At 31.9% G+C, this 23,790-nt stretch overlaps 1 protein-coding gene across 1 annotated transcript; it reads left to right on the plus strand.

Annotated features, from left to right (window-relative positions):
• Positions 1-10,395: 10,395 nt before the first annotated feature.
• Positions 10,396-23,470, plus strand: LOC113373973 (putative endothelial lipase). Its single transcript, XM_026614235.1, has 6 exons — positions 10,396-10,399; positions 10,501-10,681; positions 13,380-13,653; positions 14,382-14,538; positions 14,834-15,037; positions 23,226-23,470. Exons 1-6 carry the CDS (start codon positions 10,396-10,398, stop codon positions 23,468-23,470), a joined length of 1,065 nt encoding a protein of 354 aa, XP_026470020.1.
• Positions 23,471-23,790: the final 320 nt, after the last annotated feature.

Here is a 23,790-nt window from a genome sequence, read left to right on the forward strand (position 1 = left end):
GCTGAATAAAATCTGAAAAAATACAAGATGCGATTAAAATGTCTATTAATAATAATAATATATTGAAACTTTTAAAGTAATAAAAATTATATATTTACATATAAGTACAATGTTATCAGTATGAGTACATCAGTACAATGTCGTTCATAATAAAAAACAGCATTATGTTTAAAACAATTTTAACTTAATTTTAAATAATCACATTTGAGGTTAGTTGAAACAAAACCCTTAGATTAGTTTTAAATGCAATAATAGTGTTAGTGAAGAATATACAGATTCAAGTGAAACAGATTCTATGAAATGTATATTTGTGAACATGTGTCAATATATCTTTTATTGGTATTAATTGTTCAATTACAAAATAGGTGGTAATACAAGGGAAATGAAAATGCCAGGTTGTTTGTATTTTTCAGTAACGCATCATGAAAAATTAAATCAAAGTAATTGGTTGGACGATTTTAATTATAAATAAGTTTTTAACATCCCGTAGGGCAAGTTATAGTAATCGCAAAAAATCGGAAATAAAAGTTTTTATAAATAAAAACAAGTTAAAAAATGCCATTTAGCTGTCTATGATATTCATTGGACATATTTACCTAAAAATATCAGATATTTTATAGATTTTAATAATGTGTACACATTTTATGTAATTTTTTTGGGATCCGTACCAAAACTTTCAATTTTAAAATTCACGCACATGGTTCAAACAAATGCCCTCGACATTTGTATAAAATAACTGAATTGAATAATTTAAATACATTCGATTCATATTGATAAGAAGCCGTGCTGATTAGTTTTCAGATATAAGCAGGTCTAGCCGTTTCGAAGATACGGGGCAAAAAAAGCCAAAAATGGTAATTTACTTTTTGAGAGAACGAAGCGTCCGATTTGAATAATTCAAAAACAATTTTGTTTGTATTGACTAAACAAACAACTGTTTAAATTTTTGTGAAGGCAGGTCTAGTGGTTATGGAGATTTAATGAAAATAATAAAAAAATGCCATTTGGCGGTCAAAAATGATCATTAGAATGATCATTAACAAATTCAATTTTTCGAAATATTTCATCATTTTCAGGAAAAACTAAATTTTGAAAAATTTCAAAAATATCAAAATTGAAAAAAACTCGATTTCTTACAAAAATTTGAGAATATTTCGAAATATTCAAAAAAAAATCGAATAATTTCAAAAATTACCGAATTCTCAAAAAAAAATAGAAAAACGTTTTTTTTAAAAAAAAACTTCTAAAAAAATCAAATTAAAAAAAAATAACAAATTTCTTGCAAACATGCACGTAAGTTGTTATAAAATATGCTCAAAACATATGGATTTTAAATAAATTTCTAAAAACCATCACACTATTTTTATTGTCTTCTAACGCCTAGAAGATCTCACATATTTAATATGGCATCGGGCTTTGCATATATATATATATATATATATATATATATATATATATATATATTGTTGCGACCCAATGGTTTAACTATAACTAATATATTAATAACTATAATATACGCTGCGCATATATCAGATTCTCAGTTTCTCAACATTGAATTCATCCCAAGAACTGTTGTTACATTGTATTAAGTCATATCGAGTAACAAATTTTCTTCCTCTGGACTTCTGCGTAATTTGACGTGGAAATATCTTAACACTACCCCATGTTGACCACCGGGTTTTGAGATGCGCGGTTAAAATTTTGGTTTTGAGATGCCAAAATAGTGTCGTACAGGTAACGTAGTTGTAGATACAATCACTCCACTTCAAAATAGAAAATCCCCGTTTTTGACTATCAGGTTTTGAGAAACCGTGATTAAAATTTTGGTTTTGAGATACCAAAATAGTGTCGTACCAGGTAATAATTTTCAAACTAGAACTTTCCAGGGATCACCGCTGGCTCCAATTAATAAATGTCACCAAATATTATTAACACATTATTAAAAATACGCTCTTTCACAATTTTTATTTTTTTTCAAAAAAAAAAATTATAAAAAGTTTCAGAACCGCTGCCACCAAATAATATGTTGGGCGCCGATTAGCTCTTCTCTTCATCAACCAATTTCGTTAGATGTTATAGTAATATCATAATAATTTCAAATTTAACACAATATTTTTCATGTATACTTTTATTTTCCCGTTCATTAATACTCTGAGATGCTGTCGTCTATACGAAAATTACACAACTGCCTACATTAAGTTACATTTCGGCTTTATATAACCTTTTATTTAGAAGAGGGGCTTTACTTCTTTTAGGATATGATAAACTAAATTTTATTTATATGTGTGAGTACAAATTATGTGATTCCCCGATCGAAATTCATAGGAATTACTGCGTCGTATGCTGAGGATCACGTACGCATTAGGAAAAAGTTCATCGGTCCTAGTTTGATTATTTAATACTTTTGTTACTCGATATGACTTAATACAATGCGCTGATATATGCGCAGCGTATATTATAGTTAGTAATATATTAGTTATAGTTAAACCATTGGGTCGCAACAATATATATATATATATATATATATATATGTGTGCATACAAATGTAAACCATTGTATATATGTATGTATGTAAAAACGCATACCTTGCTCAAATCAATCCTATTTAAAACAACAAATCCAGCAGCGGTTAAAAATACTACGAACATGTATGTTCAACTAAATTACAAAGTAATATAAGTTATTTATTATCATATTTATCAACACGATAACTTTCCAAAAGATAGCTTCTTATATCTTAATATTTAGCAAGAATTGCATATCAAAACACTCTGTTCTTATATCACAACTCACTACTTTATACGTAAACCCTAATGTGTTATTAAATATTTCTTTTTGAGCAAGTCATCGCTGATTATAAATGTGTGAGATCATCTAGACGTCACGTGTTATAATTTATCTGTATTATATATTTTAATCAAAAACATTCCTCGGTCTAGTAATCGGAGTATATCCCAAATGTATAACCTATTAATATTATTATTATTATTATTAGAATTAATTTAAATGTTTATTTATATTTTTTTGAAAATTTTGAAATTTTTGAAAATGTTGGACTTTTTTAATTTTATAATTTAATTTAATTTAAATTAATTTCTTTTTCGATTTTTTTTTAATTTTTAATTTTTTCAAAGCAATTGAACTGCATGGCCTTAATAGTGACAATATATCGAAGCGCGTAAGCGCCGCGTGGTGGTTTAACGGTTAAACATTATAAAACTTGGTACAAAACCTATAGAAAAGCAAACAAAATGTATATAATAATAAAATATCTAATAATTTAATGTGCATCTCTCTAAATTAGAGAAGTGAAATGAAAAACGTAATAAAATGTCATTTGGCGGTCAAAAATGATTATTAGAGACTCTAATAATCATTTTTGACCGCCAAATGACATTTTATTACGTTTTTCATTGTATTTCCGAAACTAAGACGCCTTTCCAAAAATTTTACCAGTAGTTTATTTCGTCAATACTATTTTTAACGTTTTTTGCCCCGTATCTTCAAAACGGCACGTCTTCCCGTCAGTTGGAATCGAATGCTATTTTAATCATTCAAATTGGTTGATCCGTGTTCTCAAAATCATCGACAAAAAATTGTATCCGCACACTCATATGAATACACGCGCACACACAAATACATTCATTATTTCTAAGGTATGCTAAAATGTTCAAAAGACTTTAAAATGCTATTAAAAGTGCCTTAGGGAAAATTTCTGAAACTTCTGAAAAAATTATTTTAAATTAAAAAAAATGCCATTTGGCGGTCAAAAATGTTCATTAGACATATGCACACCAAATTATCAGATATTTTATATAGTTTTTAACAATAAGTATAAATTTTGTTTGCATTCCTATGGGTTCCGTACCAATGTTTATTCGTTACACGGTGACGCGGCGCTTACGCGCTTTGACATTTTGTGCTTATGCAGTTAAAGCAGTACGATTGCTTTGAAAAAAAGTTCAGAATTTTCAAAATATGTCAAAACAAAGAAAACATTTTTTTAAAAAAAAAACGCATTTCGCACAATATCGGAGGAAGTTTTTGAGCTTACCTACGCTGCTTCGAAGATGCTGAGCATGTGTTCTTTGTGTGCCCGCGTTTTGGTGTTCTACGGGACGATGTGGAAGAGACATTGAGACGCAGAATTACCTCAGGTAATGTTGTTGAAGTGATGCTGACAAGTTAAGCTGTTTGGGACGCCATAGACAGATTTGCGAGAGAGGTGCTAATTGACCTGCGTTCTATGGAAAGAGAAAGGGCAAATGGGACTTTTCCCTTATAACATTTATTATAACCACTTAAGAATTATAACATTCTAGATCCTCCCCCCACAAAGTAATGCCCTACGGCGATTTCCGTTGGGACCAGAGGCCAGGGCAAAGCGGAGGTTTTAGTCGGTATTATACCAGGGCGGTATTTAGTACCACATACCCAGACAAAACACCAGTCTGTGATGCATAAAAGCATTTTCTTCGCTATACAAAAAAACACACACATTTTTCCCAAATATGGTCTCATTCGATTCAGAGTGGCTTGAGAAGTCGAGAAAACATAAAATTAGCAAATTGGATTTTTTGATGAAAACATAAACTTCTCCTTTGAGAAGTTAATAAAACTTTCAATTAATATTCAATAAATTTCCGATTTCAAATATCGTTTACAAGAACTTTGGGGTATTTTTATTTTAAAATATTTATAGTAATAATAGTTAAAGGATTTTGAAATTGCGGGCTTCATAATTATGATAGTAAAGTAGTTGTAAGTGGCATTTTGCCTTGAAGCAAAAACTTCTCGATATGTTTAAATACACAATTTAGTCAATATTCATTTTATTTATATATGATCTTTCTGCCTACCTCACACAACAACAAACATCAACATCTTATCTTATAACACACAACACTTTTTTGGAAATAATCAAATAGCTTTGACAAGTTTCATTATCGAAAACTTAAATATTTATTTTAATAAAACTTTCAATTAATGTTCAATAGAAAAAACTTAGGATTAGCATAATTAAAAATTACCATTTCAGTTTTGGCTTAAAAAATATGGTCACTTTATATGACACTTCTCTATAAGTTCACCTCTCTATAGTCCATCTGTCTATATGTTTACTTATGTACCTGTCTATCTGTGCATTTATAATTATATCAGTCCGCCTACCTGTCCACCTGTCTATTTTTCTAATCGCTTACCAAATTACATGTCTACTTATCTATCTTTATTCCTGTCTACCTGTTTTCTTGTTCACGAGTCTACAAATAACTCTATTTGTATTTGAATAAATAATAGTGATTAGTAGGGGAAAGTCCCGTAAAGCCGGACGGCACCTAACGCCGGACACACTATTTAACACGTATTATTTAAGCAAGTGCAGGATAACGCGCCAAGACTCACCTCACCGCCGTGACGCACACGGCCACGGCGGGAGTAACCCTTTGCTGTTTTAGGAGCAAAATCACGGCGTCACCTAAATATGAATGGAAGTAATTCTGGTATATTTATGCATTTACATTTGAGTGGCATTCAAAGATAAAAGTAGTACTTGATTGTTTTCCGTAAAATAGTTGAATAATGTTAGATATTTTAAACAGTTTTAGTAGGTACCACCAAATGAACAAACATGCCTGTCTCTTAGCATCGGACACTAAGTCGTCCCTTAGCGCCGGACAGTAACCATATTGATATTTCTTGTGAGAATTGACGTAATTTATTCTAATTATTTAATTTTGTTCTGAGTAAGTGCTAACAGTCACTAAATACCCTCATTTTTCGTATTTCCTAGTCAAAGAATGAAAATCTTACGATGAATACTTCAGCTGAGAGCATCGGTGTGGTCTAGCCAAAAGGTAGATAAATACTGTTTTTTTTTGCAATATCTAAGAATATTCGTCAAACACACATGTGCAGACATTCCAGAGTGTGGAGATGGCTAAATATGTGTTCAATGCTGGTTATTTTTTGTTACCAAAGTTTGATTGATAGTATTAATTATTTTTTAGCTAATGTTGCGTTTGTGTTAATTTAGTTTGATTTTTAACTTTGTTATATAACATGAGTCATAATTTAATAAACATTTCGTAAAATATTTAAGTCGAAAACTGCAATTTCTCTCCATCAATACAAGTGAAATGTTGGAATAATTCAAATCTGATACTCCGTTTCCCGATAATTGTTTTCTTTTATTTTGAATTTTTGCTTCGTCCAATCGAAACTGCTGGAGCTATCTTTGCTAAAAACTAAGCAGTCAATCATCAACAGAGATCAAATGTTTTTGAACCAAACGAATCTGGTTGATCTCTTGGTAACTGTCATTTTTTTCACTTTTTACTCCATATTTCTATATTGCTAGATTAGCCTTTGCCAAAACTTAAACAGCACGTTTCCGTATCAATTCAATTTGGTTAATCCGTAGGCCTGAAGTTCTTTACAAAAAATTGTATCCACACATAATCACAGATCACGTATTATTCATGTGCTCGCTATTTAGTGCTCTGCGGGACTATGCAGAAGAGATATTGAGCCGTAGAATTGCTCCAGATACTGTTTTAGAAGTAATGCTTACAGCTGAGGCAACTTGAAATGCCATAGACAGATTTGCGAGAGATGTGCTAATTGACTTGCGATCTATGGAAAGACAAAAAGCGAATGGGATTTCGCTCATTTAAAAGATAGGTATAAAATCAGTGCAAGAATAATAACATTCTGCATCCTCCCTAGTCGGTATTATACCCATGCGGTACTGGTTCCGACATAACGAGACAAAAGATCAGCCTAGGATGGATAAATGCATTTCCTTCGCTATACAAAAATAACACATACGCACACAAAGTATGACAAAATGTTCAGGAGGTCTTGAAATGTAAAGATATGCAAAAAAATTTAAATAACTATAACTTACCCTACGGGAAGTTAAAAATTGTGAACCAACACATAAGTAGAATAGCCATTGTTCTAAACTGTCGTATTTCATTTTTGACGACATGATTGTTAAAACAACTTTTTTTTTAAAAAAATTGAATAGAAAAATTAAACTAGTTGGTATTGGTATTTTGTCTTGAGGAACTTTGATAAGCTTCCCGATATGTGTAAATAATCGACTTAATCAATAAAAAATAAATTAATTTATGAGTGATTAAAAGTATTCCGAGTAGATTTATTACACATAATTGAAAACGAACGAAGACTCGTTAACTCGCAGTATTTTATAGAAGCTAATTTTCAAAAATCAATAATTTTTACAATTGAACCAGTTTCCATAGAACTCTAATGGTTTAATTTTTAGTATGTTCATTAAGATCAAGTACTCTATCGTTATACCAAGTAAATCGTCTTATTTTAATTTTAACAAACGTCAAAAAAACTACTCATTTGCTTAAACTTTGATGAATTTTTAAAATTAAACTACTTGTCGTGAAGCACGAAAAGTATAACACTTTTTTCCAAATTACAAAGAAACGGCTCCGCAGATCGTCGCACCTGACAAGCGATAATCCTCATCAAGATACTTCAAATTTCTTTTGAATTTCTGAAATCGGTTCAGGCGTTTTTGAGCAATCGTCGATGAAAGGTCTTATTTTGACAAATGCCAAAAAAACGATACTAATTATTGCAAACTTTGACGAATTTCCAAAATTAAACAACTTGTAGGACCGTAATATTTTAGTATGATCTAGGAGACCATGATATCTATCATCAAAAAAAACATGAAAATCATCGAAAAAAATTTACTTTAGTACAAGAAAACGGTCCGGCCGATCCTTACCAAAAAAAACTAATCAGTCGATTCCCGATCAATATCTTTCGAAAGATTTTTGAATTTTCAAAATCGATTCAGAATTGCGGGCTAAAACGTGGACGAAAAATTTTTCATAGCTTTTGAATTTTTGAAATCGATGCAAAAATCTGTTTACACACAAGCACACACACACTTTTTTCAAATTTGGTCTCATTTGATTCAGAATGGCTTGAAAGCTAGTGATGTGCCAAGTCGAATCAAGTGATTCGAATCATTCGAATCAAGCCTTTAACGACTTGATTCGAATCAGATTTTACTTGATTCGAATCAACTCGTATCAAGCCGCGAAATATTTACTGTGTGCATGTATGAACACAAATTTTCATAAATATAAAAAAAATGTTTTAATTTAATTCAATATTATAATAATATAAATAATAATAATAATTAATATAAAAAATAATAATAATAAATATAAAAAATAAATCTTGAATTAAATCATGCGAGCCACCCGGCTTTAATACGCTTAAATGTATCACCCGACTCCAATTTATATGACTTTAACCGCATTCAAGTCGATATGAATTCATCCGAGTTCCTATGACTCAATCCGACTTATTTCGACTTCAAGTCGCTATGAATTTATCCGAGTTCCTAAGACTCAAACCGACTTATTTCGACTTCAAGTCGATATGAATTGATCCGAGTTCCTAAGACTCAAACCGACTCATCCCGACTTCAAGTCGTTATGAATTTATCCGAGTTTATATGACTCAAACTGAATTATACCGACTTGAGTTCGAAACATGTGTCCGTGTATCAGCGTATCGACTTATCGAGTGTTTATTTATTTTTGACTAAGCGCTGAGAGCAAATTTATTCATGAAATATCAAAAACTCATTTAGATAATAAATACGCGATTTAGATTTTAATTATTATCAAAATAATCTACACAACGAGTTTTATACACACACAAAATTATCATATTTTAATTATGCAAGTAATGGCAAATTCACACAAATGAAATAATATCAATCTTTACAGTAGTGGATTAAATTTTAAGTCATTCGTAAGACGTTAGATTCAGCCCCCTGTTTAGATTAGATTTAAACAATCAATAATATACACATGCATTCGTTCAACGTAAGATTAAGAATATTGTTTTATATGCTTTAGTGATAGAGAAGTGTTTGGTTATATTTTACTGTAAATTCACTTGAAATATTAGTTATATTTGTAGCTAGTTTATTATTATATATAATATAAATGTATTCATCTCTGCACTTTTTGGAATTAATTGCTTACTAAATTAATTATTTCACTTATAAAATTATTAAAATGATATAATTTCTTCTCTTAAATTATAATTGTTCATATATGAACTTGATTCGAATTGATTCGAATCATGATTCGAATCAGGTTTTTTTCTGATTCGAATCATTCGAATCAGGAAATTTTCGAGTCGGCACATCACTACTTGAAACGTCGAGAAAACATAAAATTAGCGATTCGGATTTTTTGATGAATATACTAACTTCTCCTTCGTGATGTTAATAAAAATGTCAATTTATTCGCGTAAAATAGTTATATCGTAAAGCATTCACATCAACGTCCACAATTTTTAGCGTTTCCATGACCCATATAATTGCTGCTACATCTTTTACATTTAATTCATTAGAATAATTTTGGTAAACGAATTAAACCATTATCGCATGAAATTACAAACGCATAAATTTGCATAAGAATACAGTTATAGATAAAGCGCCCTCGAGTTGACCATTCCTTCTAAAAACAATGGTTTTGTTTTAACTTGAATTTTATGAAATTTTCCAAGGACTTGATAAATAAACTGGAAATACTAGTCAGTTTTCTAATGCTTACTACTTATAAAAGATTATTCTTTTAATATTTTTTGCCATAAACTGTTGTGACTCAAAGAATAGAATATTGTAAAAATGTTGCGTTTTTATATTGTGTTTTTTGTGATTTATTTTATACCAGGTGAGAATAATGTATAAGTATAATGTAGTTTTTATTTTTTATTTAAAATTCATTTAATTGGTTTAACTAAAATAATTCATTTAAAAAAGATTAATATAATACGATTTTAATCAAAAGCTGAAATAACTAGTTATTCAAGCTTGAATAAAGGGATTTACCAAAAAATTCTAGCCAGAAAAAATGGTTTTAATCAATAATTACCAAAAATATATAAATCGTTAATAATAATTAAATAATTAACAAAATTTACAATGAGCTTCCTAATGCACCGAATAAGGCGAGTTCAAATCAAACCCGTTTTAGTAAAATCAAAACTTTTTAGTAAAATATTCAGAAAATAAACTTTTAACAAAAATAATATAACCAAATAATATTACCATATGAATATTTATACAACTATTTTCAAATAACATTCATATTATCTTACAATTCGTTTATAGCAAAATAAGACAGTAATATCAAAATAAGTCGATTGGTGCGCAAATCTGGACACATTTATAGTTGATTATGTTAATTTACTCTCTTAATTGTTTTACTTCAGAGTAAAAACAAAACTTCAATGGTTAATAAATTAGGTTTATTTATATAACTTTTGCAATATAAATATTTATATTATATTTCTTAAAATATGAATATTCTCAATTGAATCATGCGTAGAAAATACGATCACAAACAGTTGAATGAAATAATTTTTGCAATTTGTACAGTTCCATATAAATTAATATTTTTAATTTTAATGAGACTTGTATTACAGAGACGTATTGTGAAGAATATAAAAATGATCTTCGCGAACGATTTAAGGACTACGGCGAGACATGGATGTATTTTCCTGATGGCAATTACAAACCTCGTGTGATTTATTTGCAACAACCAGAAGGTCCTGGAGAATCAAAAATAGGAAAAGAACATTTGATTACTTTTGAATTATATACTAGGTATGTTATTTATATAAACATACATTATAAAAATAACTAATACATTTTTAACTTCCCGTAAAAATCGAAATTGAAAATTTTAGCATTTCTCGACGTTTTGAAGGTTTTTGAACATTTTGGCATACCTCAGAAACAATGGATGTGAGTGTGTGTTTTTTGTGTCCGCATTTTTTCGTTTACGTTTTCGGGCGCACGGATCAATCGATTTGAATGGTTCAAAAAACATTCGATTCCTATTAACAGAGAGACGTGCTGATTCGTTTTTGGCAAAGGCAGGTCTAGCCATCACGGAGATACGGAACAAAAAGTGCACAAAACACAAATCGAATTTTTGAGAGAACGGAGTATCCGATTTGAATGATCTAAAAAACATTCGGAGATACATAGCTAAATGTGCAATAAATGGCAGTTTTTGAGAGAACTAAGCGTCCGATTTAAATGATTCAAAGAACTTCTGCTTTTTTAACAAAATAATTGCTTTTGGAAAAAAAAATTGTTTCAATTTTTTTTCCAATTTTTTTTCCAAAAAAAAATTTTTTTTGTACATCGAAAATAATTCAGATTTTTTCAGATTTTAATTTTAATTCTGACTGAAGTTCTAATGTACTTTAAACAAATAATTATAACTTTGCAATTCAGTTTATATAATTCTTATAAATATTAAACAATGTTACAATATTTATAATAATCTATTTGAAAACATTTAATATTGCTCGAACATTTCGTTACGGTACGGGAAGTTCCAGCAATTTGTCGTAAGCCACAATGCCATACACCTCTAGTATTTTTTAATAAATTTTAAATATTAAATATTTACTGTAAAATATTTACTAAATTTCATAAATATTTGCTAAATTTCAGTGTATAAAATATTAACAGAGAATAATATACGTTTTGAAAAAAATGACTATTTGCTATTATATTTTAATAGCATGAAATGAATCGAAGTAATCGACAATGATAGTAATGATTCTTTTGCTTTGTTTTGAGCCTTCAAAATTCGGCATGAGCCGAGCAAGACTCATCCTAACTACTGGCGCCTTAGCACTAACGTGTTCCACCCGTTGATTACAATTTAATCGAGAATCAAGCATCATTCTAGGTAAATAATGTAAAATTTTGATGTAATCTCGAAATTTTTTATCTTTAGTTTGAAGGTCTCTATTTTTTTTCTACTTGTTATAAGAACAACTTTACTTTTTTGTTGTGTCAATTGCAGATTCATTGTTTTCATCCAGCGACAATTATTCTCAAAGTTATGTCAAATAAGCTTACTAACTCATTAATGTGCCTGGTCACAACCACTATAGCTACATCATTGTGCATATGCTACTAGTTTGACATATGGTGGAATTTCCAGTCTCACCCATACATAATATTCTGTAAATAGTTCATCAATGTCTGCAAAGTAGCTAGCGACTGTACGTATTGTAAAGGAATAAGGCAATAATTTGTCCACTATTTCGGGCCCACGGATTAATAGTTTTAAATTATTAACATCCCGTAGGATAAGTTATTGTAATGGCAAAAAATCGAATATGCAAATTTTTATATCTTTATATTTCAAAGTTTTCTGAATATTTTGGCATGCCTTAAAAATGGATGTATTTATGTGTGTGTATGTATATGGTGTGTGTGTGCGTACAAATTTTCGTCGACGATTTCGGGAACACCGATCAACCAATTTGGGTAATTTAAAAAACATTCGATTCGTATTGATAAGGAGACGCGCTGATAAGCTTTTAGCAAATGCTGGTCTAGCTGTTTCGAAGACACGAGGCAAAAAGTTCCAAAAGCGGTAACTCAGTTTTTAAGAGAACGGAATGTGCGATTTTAATAATTTAAAAAACATTTTACTTGTATTGAGAGGATAAAAGCCTGATTAAATTTTAGGGAAGGCAGGTGTATCGGTTTCTGAGATCTAGTAAAAGATTGGCGACGCGGCGCTTACGCGCTTTGATATTTCATCGGTATGGCATTGTGATAGCTTTGAAAAAAGTTCAGAGTTTCCAAAATAATTTAAAATAAAAAATAATTTTTTTTTTCAAAAGCTTTTTTACGAAAAAAGTATTTTTTTTCAAAAATGTAAAATTTCTCAAAAATCAAATTCTTTCAAAGTTTAAAAAAAAATAATTTAAAAAAATGAATGGTACGGAAAATTCTAGCAATTTGCCTTAACGCACGATGCCTTACACCACTAGTTTAAAAGTATTCGATAATGGAGAGACGTGCTGAATAGTTTTTGGCAAAGGCTGGTCTAGTCGTCTCGGAAATACAGAATAAATTGAGCTGCACATGAAAAATTAAGTATGTGAGAGAACAGAGCAATTGAATGAACACAAGTGAAATGGTAGGGTAGATAGGTAAACAGATATTGAAATTTATAAACCTTCCGTTTCTATTTCAGTACGCAATTTAGCACGCAAATAGTATATGATAGTTTAATGATCTCATTAATAATTTTAAATAATTTTAAATCATTGATTAAGTTTGATTGATTATGAACTATTTTCATTCTTCGAATCTTTAATTGGAGTACGGAAAGTTCCAGCAACTTACCATAAGTCATAATGCGACTAGTTATTATTACAGGTTGCAAATGAGCAAAAAATATGAATGAATAAACTTAATACTATCTTTATAGTTATTCATCTTCACTCATATACTCATCTCTATTATTTTAAATATTATATTTTAGATCATCTTCAAAGCAGCCTGTGTCATTAGAACCTCCTCCAGTAGAACGTGAAAACGAAGTAGACCCAATAACCTCATTATTGACTATCGAGAATTTTAACCCGGCTTTGGAGACAAAGGTATTGATTCATGGCTGGATGTCAGGAGGAAACTCGTCTTTTGCAGTTGACATCAGAAACTCTTATCTGGAAAGCAGAGATTGTAATGTTATTGTTGTGGATTGGGCACCACTCAGTTCAAACTTATTTTATCCGATACCAATGCAGGATACAAGAGTAAGAGAAAAAACTTCTTTTACAAGAGTAAAAGAAGTTTATTGAATATTGTTTATAGAAAGTGGAAATTTTTATGCCATTTTAGTTTAAGCATCATAAAATTTTATTTTAATTTTGAAATCAACTATACCCGTATTATTTTTGGCTTATTATTACATTAATTAATTTATATATTAACTAATTAAGACTAATATAATATGTCATTTCTGAAATATCTATTATATAAAAATAAGTCGGGTTTTCCTTCCTGACGATATAACTCCAGAATGCACGAACCGATTTCGACGATTTTGCATTCGTTGGAGAGGTATCGGACTTAGCGAGGTTTATAGCAAAGAAAATTGAAGAAAGATTTCAACAGAAAAGCGGAAAGCACTTTTTATTCACATACAGCGCCATCTCTGATACTTAGTTAATTTCATGTGACAAACCGGCATTGTGTTCACTGTGAAATTGTGCAAAACAAGTAAAAAAAATAAGTATCATTTCAATTAGAAACCATCAAATCAATCACGCGTGTTGTTGAAATTTTTAATCAATTTCAACAGCAGGAAATTTTTTTCTTCATCTTTTAATCGGCAAACAAAATGTTACATATAATGAAACCATCTGGTTTGCTAGTGTATGTATATGCATAAGTTAAATAACTATTCTATTGGCATGACGATTTCCATTAAAGTGATTATCATTGTATTATCTGTAGATGATTAAAATATGAGTTTCTTTAGATTGTTGGCGGAAAACTAGCCCGTCTGCTTGATTATTTGGTGAAGCACCACGGAGCTGATTTGAATCGAGTCCACCTGGTGGGTCACAGTCTCGGTGCCCATGCAGCCGGATATGCTGGTTCCCTTGTCACCACTGGCAAGCTCGCAAGAATTACTGGTAATTCAATATATAATATTGAAATAAATTTGAGAAAAATTATTGATCTTGACATATATTAGATTTCCAAATATTTTTGAAATCTTACCCCTTTTTAGTGATCTCACACATCAGTTAAATTGCGCAAAAACAGTTACATGCCAAAGACAAAAAAATTATTTTAAATTGTATTAATATTCGTACTATTAACTTACTTAGTTATTAAAATAAAATGCTTACTTAGTAGTTTTGATTTTCCCTTTCCTTAATTGATTTTTGCTTAATGAATGTACTTGCCTGAATCAATTTATCTTAGGCTTAGACCCTGCGCTACCCGGCTTTCGATTGCTTTCATCCCCCGATCGAAGGCTGGACCCCACAGATGCTGAGTTTGTTGACGTGATACACACTTGCGGTGGTGTCCTTGGTTATTGGGACCCTATAGGCCACGCTGATTTCTACCCCAACGGCGGCGCACCTAGTCAGCCGGGTTGCTGTTGCGGTTACCCAGAAATCGTCGGTGAGTTTCTGTAAATCACTAATTTACGCTTGAATAGGGCCTACAATACCGGGATTCCGTGATCTCAAATGCCGGGATCCCGGACGATTCTTGCCTGGTATTCAATACCGGTATTGATACCAAAAATATCGATATTTCGGAATTAACGCTATTTTGTTAAAAATTAAACTTACGCAATACACATACGCAAGTTTTACACTTGTATGTGTATTACCGATTCAACTCAGCCGAGTATAACACATCGTCACATACACTTAGTTAAATTTGATCATTATCATTTTTTCTTTATGATTCTATTAACGCCTAAGACTCAACCCTGATCCAATGAAATTATATGAATATATTTTAATTCTCTTCATACAGAATATCAATAACAATACTTATTGCACTATTTTGAAGTATCAAATATTATCTTCCATTATAATGCATCATGTCCACAAATAGTCCTTCTACCATTAATACGTCTTTCTAAGAAATTCAAATTTCTTGAATTCGACCCACCTAAATTACAGGTCAATATATAATTGGTCGATGGCTTCCAAAAATAAACCAATCACAAATGTTATATGAGATTCTTGAAACTATATAAATTATTAATATTTCAACACTCAACTAATTAATATCAGTTTCAACTCAACGGGGGATTACAAGCTCTTTCTATGATTCATGATAACAACTAGTGGGGCGCACAGTGGCGGATCCAGGGGGGGGGGTCACGGGGGTCATGACCCCCCCCTGAGCCTGTTTTAGGACATCGATAAAACACTAATTCAACAAAAAAATTACTTCATAATGATTTTATTTATGTATTTTGTTGCCAAACTCTTTTTTATAACTTGAATCTTTAACTTATTATAGACGAATGGCAGAGTCAAGGACTCCTAAAATTTAAGGATCTTCTAATCGTATTGCGAATATATGTTCTAGACATAATTTTGAAATAGGTATTACAGTTTAAGAAAAAATTTTCATTCAAAAGTAAAAAAATTAAACTAATTATGAGTGGCCCTCAGACATGAACTTTCTGTAATCCCTAACATCTGTAAAATAGACGACGTAATATAAAAATAATGACTGATTTAGAGAAGTATACCTAATGCTTCCCGAAAATCCCGAAAGAGAAGTTTATGTTTTCTTCAAAAAATCTGATTCGCTAATTTTATGTTTCCATTCAAATCTAATGAGACCAAATTTGGAAAAAGTGTGTGTGGACAGATTTTTTTGCCGTAAATCGACGTTTTCTCAAAACGGCTGGACCGATTTCAAAAATTTTAAAGCCATTCGATGCACCTCGATGAGGACTATTGTTTTGTTCAACGATTGGCCAAGCCGTTTCTTTATAAATAGCAAAAAAGTGAAAAAAATTTTGTCCCCGTTTTAGCCCGCAATTTTGAATCGATTTTGAAAATTCAAAAACCGTTCGATAGATATTGGTTGGGAATCGTGTTGAGTTTTTGGTCGTCGGGCCGTTCTCTTGTAATAAAGTGTTTAAAAAAATGCGACGATTTTTATGAGTTTTTTTTTACGGTAGTTCCATAGCCTTATAGATCATGCTAAAATATTACGGTCCTACGACAAGTCGTTCAATTTTAAAAACTCGTCAAAGTTTTCAAAAATTAGTATCGTTTTTGGGCGATGGTCAAAATTAAACTTTTCATCGGCGTTTGCTCAAAAACGCCTGAACCGATTTCAGAAATTCAAAATTCGATGTATTTTGATGTGGATTATCTTTTCTCAGTTTTGTGCGACAATCGGCCGAGGCGTTTCTTTGTAATTTGGAAAAAAGTGTTAAACTTTTCGCCCACATTTAAGCTCATACTACCGAATCGATTTTAAAAAATCAAAAACTGTTCGAAAGAAATTGGTTGGGAAGGTGAAACTCTACCGAGCCGTCTTCTTGTAATTAACAGTTAAAAAAAGCCTTACGTTATTACGGCCTTACGACAAGTAGTTTAATTCTAAAAATTCATCGAAGTTTGTGAAAATGAGTAGTTTTTTGACGTTTGTTTAAATTAAAATTAGACGATTTACTTGGTATAATGGTAGAGTACTTGTTCTTAATGAACATACTAAACCATTAAAGTCCTACGGAAACTGGTTCAATTATGAAAATTTTTGATTTTTGAAAATTTGCTTTCAGAAAATACTCCGAGTTAACGTGTTTGTTCGTTTTCAATTATGTGTCATAAATCCACTCGGCATACTTTTAATCACTCCTAAGTTAATTTATTTTTTATTGATTAAGTCGATTATTTACACATATCGGGAAGTTCATGTAACTTGCTTCAACGCCAAATTCCAATAAATAGTTAAAAAATGGTTTAAACATTATACATTGGTGGAAAACGGACACATACGAAATACTAAACCGAATACATATACACGGTGAATTTTCTAAAAACGCGGCCAAATAATCCAAACTTTAATAATCCAAATCCATAATCGCAGGCCTTAATATAGTTTAGTATGTTCATTTAGAGCAGAATCTCTATCGCCATGCAAAGTTTCACCAAAATCATAAAAAAATTAACAATCTATTATGAAAAAGAAACGATTTGACCGATCTTCGCCAAAAACCATTTATTAAAACGGTTAAGATTTTACGACAAAAACATGAACGATAATTTTTGCACTTTTCTGCTAATAGTAAAGAATCGGATAAACCAACTGACTCACAAAACTAATCAACGCAAGCGCTTATCTAGTTTCATTTTATAGTAATAATTTTAACTTTAGTTCAGACGAGAAAACGTCGAGGAAAGATCAAATATTGAACCAAGTCAAAGACGCAAATTATTTTAAAAAAATGCATATATATATAGGGTGAAGAGGCTCCAATTTAACTATGAGCAATTATATTGTGAAAATTAAACGAAAAGCATAGTAACAAATAAGACACATCAAACAAAAACTATCTGACTATGTATAGTACATCTCCCAGCAAATTCATCACTGTAGAAATGTGTTTTTTGCTGTTTTTCAAAAATTTGTCGCTTGTTTTTTTTACCTTAAGGGCGCGGTAAAATCGGACGGCGAGAGGACAAACAACCCCATGTATTATTTTTAATTTTAATGGAATTTAACGAAATAATAGCAACATTATTCAGCCAAATTTTATGGATACCGTTTTTACAAAGATAACTCTGTATATAGCCTTGATTTGATATTTTGTCCAAAATATTCATCAGCAGAGTTGGAACAAATATTTATTTAATTTATCTCCTGTAAAAATGCTTTTTCAAACGTCGTAAGAATCAATGTGATGGCTGGTTGTACAATTTTTCCCTCTACTTTCAAATATCGTTGTTAAGAAATCGTTAAAATTTTACTTGTCTTTGAGATATCGGTGGTAGACCTTTCTACCTGCGGATCTTTAAGCCCCGCTCTATCTTACAGTCGGTCAAGTAAGAGCGTGGCAGACTTTAACGACAGTTAATGAAAGATTTCGGTCTAATTCTTTCGCGAGCCAATAAAGAGAAGCTTTGTCCTTGATGCATTGTCAAAAAAGGTTTAGTTGCAGTTGATCTTTTGAGAAAAAATTACGTTAAACGCCATGAGTGCTAAGTTACGGGTCGCGCTACGAGGCTGCGCCCTTTTGCATGCACCTAAAAGGTACCCAAATGTAGCAATCAGCTGCTGCAAAATATATGAGAAAGTTGAAGGCATTTGTACAGAATTCGATACACCTATATAAAGTTGCTAAAAAAGTCGATGATTTATCAGAACGTGATTCAAATAAAAAAGAAGAAAAAAGAACAGTGAATGGGTATTTGCGGAATCCTGCTTTAACACATCAGCAAGGACGAGCAAAATTAATGGCAAAATGTTTAGAAATATCTACAAAAATATCTACAAAACTATCTGAACCTTTCTTCGTATTCGTGATCTGAAATGGCGCAACACAACGGGGAAGCCTCTGACGACTGAAAAACATGTGCTTCTTTTTCGCTTGAGCACATGAAAATATTGTTAGAGATTTTGAAAATGTCATTTTCACTGATGAAAGTTCTATATGAGCACGTACTGCCCTCGTCGAGCCGTTAAATTAAAATACGAGCCGTCGGACTCCGTTAAAATTAAAATAATCCGTTATATTAGTAAAAAGCAGGCGTCGGAGATGCCAGCCAATTGTCGACTCCGGTGGTGACTGGACACATATTGACCAAAATTGCATCCTTGCTTTTAACGTATACAATGCATATATAAATATTAAAATTTCATAAAATAATTATTTTTATAAATTAACCCGGCCACGCTCTTACTTGACCGACTGTATATATATATATATATGTATATATATATATATATATATATATATATTAAATTTGTTACATACTAAAAACCTTTCAATTATGACCCCCCCCCTGACGCCGAAGCTGGATCCGCCACTGGGGGCGCATGGCATCGTGCCTTAAGGCAAATTGCTGAAACTTCTCGTACTAAAAATTATTTTTTTTAAAAAGATTAACATTTTTGAAAAAAAATTACTCTGAAAAAAATACATTTTTGAGAAACTATAAAATTTTGACAAAAATTTACCTTTTTTCTTTTCTTTTTCTTTTCTTTTTCTTTTCTTTATTTTGAAATATTTTGGAAATTCTGATTTTTTTTTTTGAACTGCCTAGAGAGGAAATATCGAAGCGCCGCCGTCTAACGGATAAACATTGGGACCTAACCCATAGGAATGAAAACAAAATTTATACTTATTGTTAAAATCTCTATAAAACATCTGATAATTTGATGTGCATATGTCTAATGATCATTTTCGCCCGCCAAATGGCTGTTTTTCTACTTTTTTTTTACTAGATCTCCGAAACCGCTAGACCTGCCTTCATGAAAATTTTATTAGTTTTTCATCTTGTTAATACAAGTAAAATGTTTTTTGAATTATTCAAATCGGATGCTCCGTTCTTCTAAAAACTGAGTTATGCTTTTTGGCACCTTCTGCCCCATATCTTCCGAACGGCTAGAACTGACTTAACCAAAAACTAATCAGCACGTCTCCTTATCAATACGAATGTTTTTTGAATTATTCAAATCGCTTCATCCATGTTCCCAAAATCGTCGACGAATATTTGTATCCATACACACACACATACACGCACACACACACATACATCCATTTTTTCTAAGGTATGCCAAAATGTTTAGAAGGTTTTGAAACGTAAAGATATATAAAAATTTTTACTTTCGATTTTTTTGCGATTCTTTACAGGAAATTAATTAATCGGTTCCAAACCGATTTATTATGATAATATCAACATATGCCATAATTTCTTGGTAAAATTTAAATTATAGCTTCGTTAAAAAGTTTCGTTTATCAATATCATATATATTAATTTTAGTCTAACTAAATAATTGATTTTGAATAACTGCAAAAAAGTTAGAACTTGATATCCATTATCCATATCACAGATATTATTTGAAAAACTAACTACAATAGCATGAAAAACTAACTACAATAGCGTTTACTCCAAGCATAGAATTATTTCTTACAAATCGTGGGATATTATTAACTTCGCGTAGGGCAAATTATAATAATCGGAAAAAATCGAAAATGAAAATTTTTGAATTTCTCGACGTTTCAAAGGTTTCTGAACATTTTGGCATACCTTAGAAAAAATGGATGTATGTGTGTGTGTGTTTTTTTTTTGTATAGCGAAGGAAATGCCTTTATGCATCCCAGACCGGTCTTCTGTCTGGGTATGTCGGACTCGATACCGCCTTGGTATAATACCGACTAAAACCTCCGCTTTGCCCTTGCCTCTGGTTCCCACGGAAACCGCCGTTAGGCATTACTTCGTGGGGGGAGGATCTAGAATGATATAAATTCTTAACTTGTTATAATCAATGTTAGAATTCATAAACATTATACTTATCTTTCAAATGGGCGAAGTCCCATTCGCCCTTTCTCTCTCTATAGAACGCAGGTCCATTAAAACGTCTCTCGCAAATCTGTCTATGGCGTTCCAAGCAGCATCACTTGTCAGCATCTCTCCAACAACATTACCTGGGGTAATTCTGCATCTCAATGTCTCTTCCACATCATCTCGTAGAGCACCAAATCGTGGGCACATGAAGAACACATGCTCAGCATCTTCGATTTTGCCCAAACAATATGGGCAATCCGGCGAGCTATCGTGCCTGAAGCGGTGTAGGTAGGCTCGAAAACAGCCGTGCCCCGATAGCATTTGCGTAGTATAATAATTTACTTCGGCGTGCTTGCGACTTAGCCAGACTTTGATGTTAGGAATGAGACGATGCGTCCATCTGCCCTTTACTGCGACATCCCACAGTTGCTGCCATCGGTCAATGCTGTTCAGCCGTTCTTCTAATCTAAACTTTTCAGGACTCAGTTGTTGATGTCTTCTTTGGTAAATTGTCCGTCTTTCCTCTGCTAAGACTAAGAGAGGCACAGTTCCTGAAATGACGCACACTGCTTCCGCCGATATTGTGCGAAATGCGCAAGCAATTCTTATAGCACTGAGACGGTATAAGGGCCCTGCCATTCTCCTCGATTTTTGAGATTTAAGAGCATCACCCCATATGAAGATACCATATGTTAGCACAGAAGTAATAACTGACGATAGTAATATCCTTCTGGTTTGTTTAGGACCTCCAATATTAGGCATCAGTCGAGCAAGTTTCGTTCTAACCATTGACGCTTTAGCACTAACGTGTTCCACTTGTTGATTGAAATTCAAACGAGCATCAAGCATTACGCCAAGGTAACAGATGTGAGGTTTTGACGTGATCTCAAGATTTCCTATCTTTAGCTTGATGGTCTCTATTGTTTTCCTACTAGTGATAAGAACAGCTTCACTTTTTTATTGTGCTAATTGGACATTCATTGTTCCCATCCACCGATTAATTTTTCTAAATGTAATATCGAATAGACTTACGATGTCATCAATTTGTTTGGAGACAACTACTATGGGAACATCGTCAGCATATGCTACTAGTTTCACACATTCTGGAATCTCTAGTCTCAATAGGCCATCATACCATTCCACAGCAAAGGGCCTAGAACAGAGCCCTGCGGCACACCTCCTGTTATATTATATTCTTCTGTACCATCGCGTGAATCGTACATTAGAATTCTCTCTGTAATAGAGCTTGCGACTATATTGCAGAGGTATGCTGGCACGTTCTTGTCACGGAGTGCATTCATAATGCAATCCCAGCTTGCAGAATTGAAAGCATTTTTTATATCCAATGTAGCTACAAGGCAGTACTTTTTCGCACCCCTGGTTCCAGCAATTGCCTCCTTGGCTGTATTAACTACCAAGTTTATAGCATCAATAGTTGATCGCTCTTTGCGAAAACATACTGATTGTCTGCTAGGATTGGGTCAATTATTGCATCTATTCTTTGGTATTTTGTATGTGTGTGTGTGTATGTGCGTATGTATGTTCGGATACAAATTTTCGTCGACGATTTTGGGAACACGGATCAACCGATTTGAATAATTCAAAAAACATTCGATTCGTATTAATAAGAAGACGTGCTGATTAGCTTTTGGCAAAGGCTAGTCTAGCCGTTTCGAAGATACAAGACAAAAAGTGCCGAAAACGGTAACTCAGTGTTTAAGAGAACGGAGCTTCCGATTTGAATAATTCAAAAAACATTTTATTTGTATTGACAAAATGAAAAACTGTTCAAATTTTTGGAAAGGCAGGTCTAACGACTTTGGAGATATGGAGAAAAAACTAAAAAAATGAGCCATTTGGCGGTCAAAAATGAACATTAGACATATGCACATCAAAGTATCAGATAATTTATAGAGATTTCAACAATAAGTATAAATTTTATTCACATTCCTAAGGGTTCCGTACCAATGTTTACGCGTTAGACGGCGACGCGGCGCTTACGCGCATCTATATTTCGTCTCTATGCAGTACGATTGCTTTGAAAAATAGTTCAGAATTTCCACAATATTTTAAAATAAATGATTTAATATGGTTCAAAATTCTATTAAAAGTTTCAAATCATTGATCAACTTTTATTGATTATTATTATTGATTATTTTTAATTATTCGAATTTTGAATTGCGGTACGGGAAGTGCCAGCAATTTGCCTCAAGGCACGATGCCCTAATTGTCTTAAGACAGAATTCCACTTAGAGCAAGTTTAAACTAAAATATTGTGACATTACAGCTACAACTAAAATCATTTCTTTTTCCAACAGAGGCTTGCAGCCACGGCAGAGCTCATGAATTCTTTGCTGAATCCGTCATATCTCGAGAGTTTTTGGCTCGACGATGTGTCGACTGGCGCGCCTTTATAACAGGGAAATGCGAAACCGGCGAAGAAGTAGTCATGGGAGACTGGCTGGACAAAAGCGCGCGAGGCGCTTTTTACCTCGTTACAGCCGCAAAGAAACCTTACGCTATGGGTGAAGTAAATGTAGAAAATACTATCACCAGAAAATAAAATCGATTAGGCTCAAATAATAAATCAAATAATAGACAAATAATATATAAAAAAATAATATATATATTTATATATACATATATATCAGAATACATTTGTTATACATATGTATGTATATAATAGCAAATTCGGCTACGCTTTGCAGCGGCTTTTAACTAAATCTACTGAATATATTCTATTTAATCTATTTTATGTTGATATATTATTGAATCCTTTAGTTGATTACGTAACACTGTGTATGTATTATTTTAATAAAAAAGTATTATTTTAATAAAAAAACAAAAATATATTATTTATTCTATAACTATTTTACTTATTAT

The sequence above is a fragment of the Ctenocephalides felis genome, unplaced genomic scaffold (assembly GCF_003426905.1).
Source record: "Ctenocephalides felis isolate EL2017-DRISC unplaced genomic scaffold, ASM342690v1 CF-g0.4_SCAFFOLD_01604, whole genome shotgun sequence".
NCBI lineage: Eukaryota > Metazoa > Arthropoda > Insecta > Siphonaptera > Pulicidae > Ctenocephalides > Ctenocephalides felis.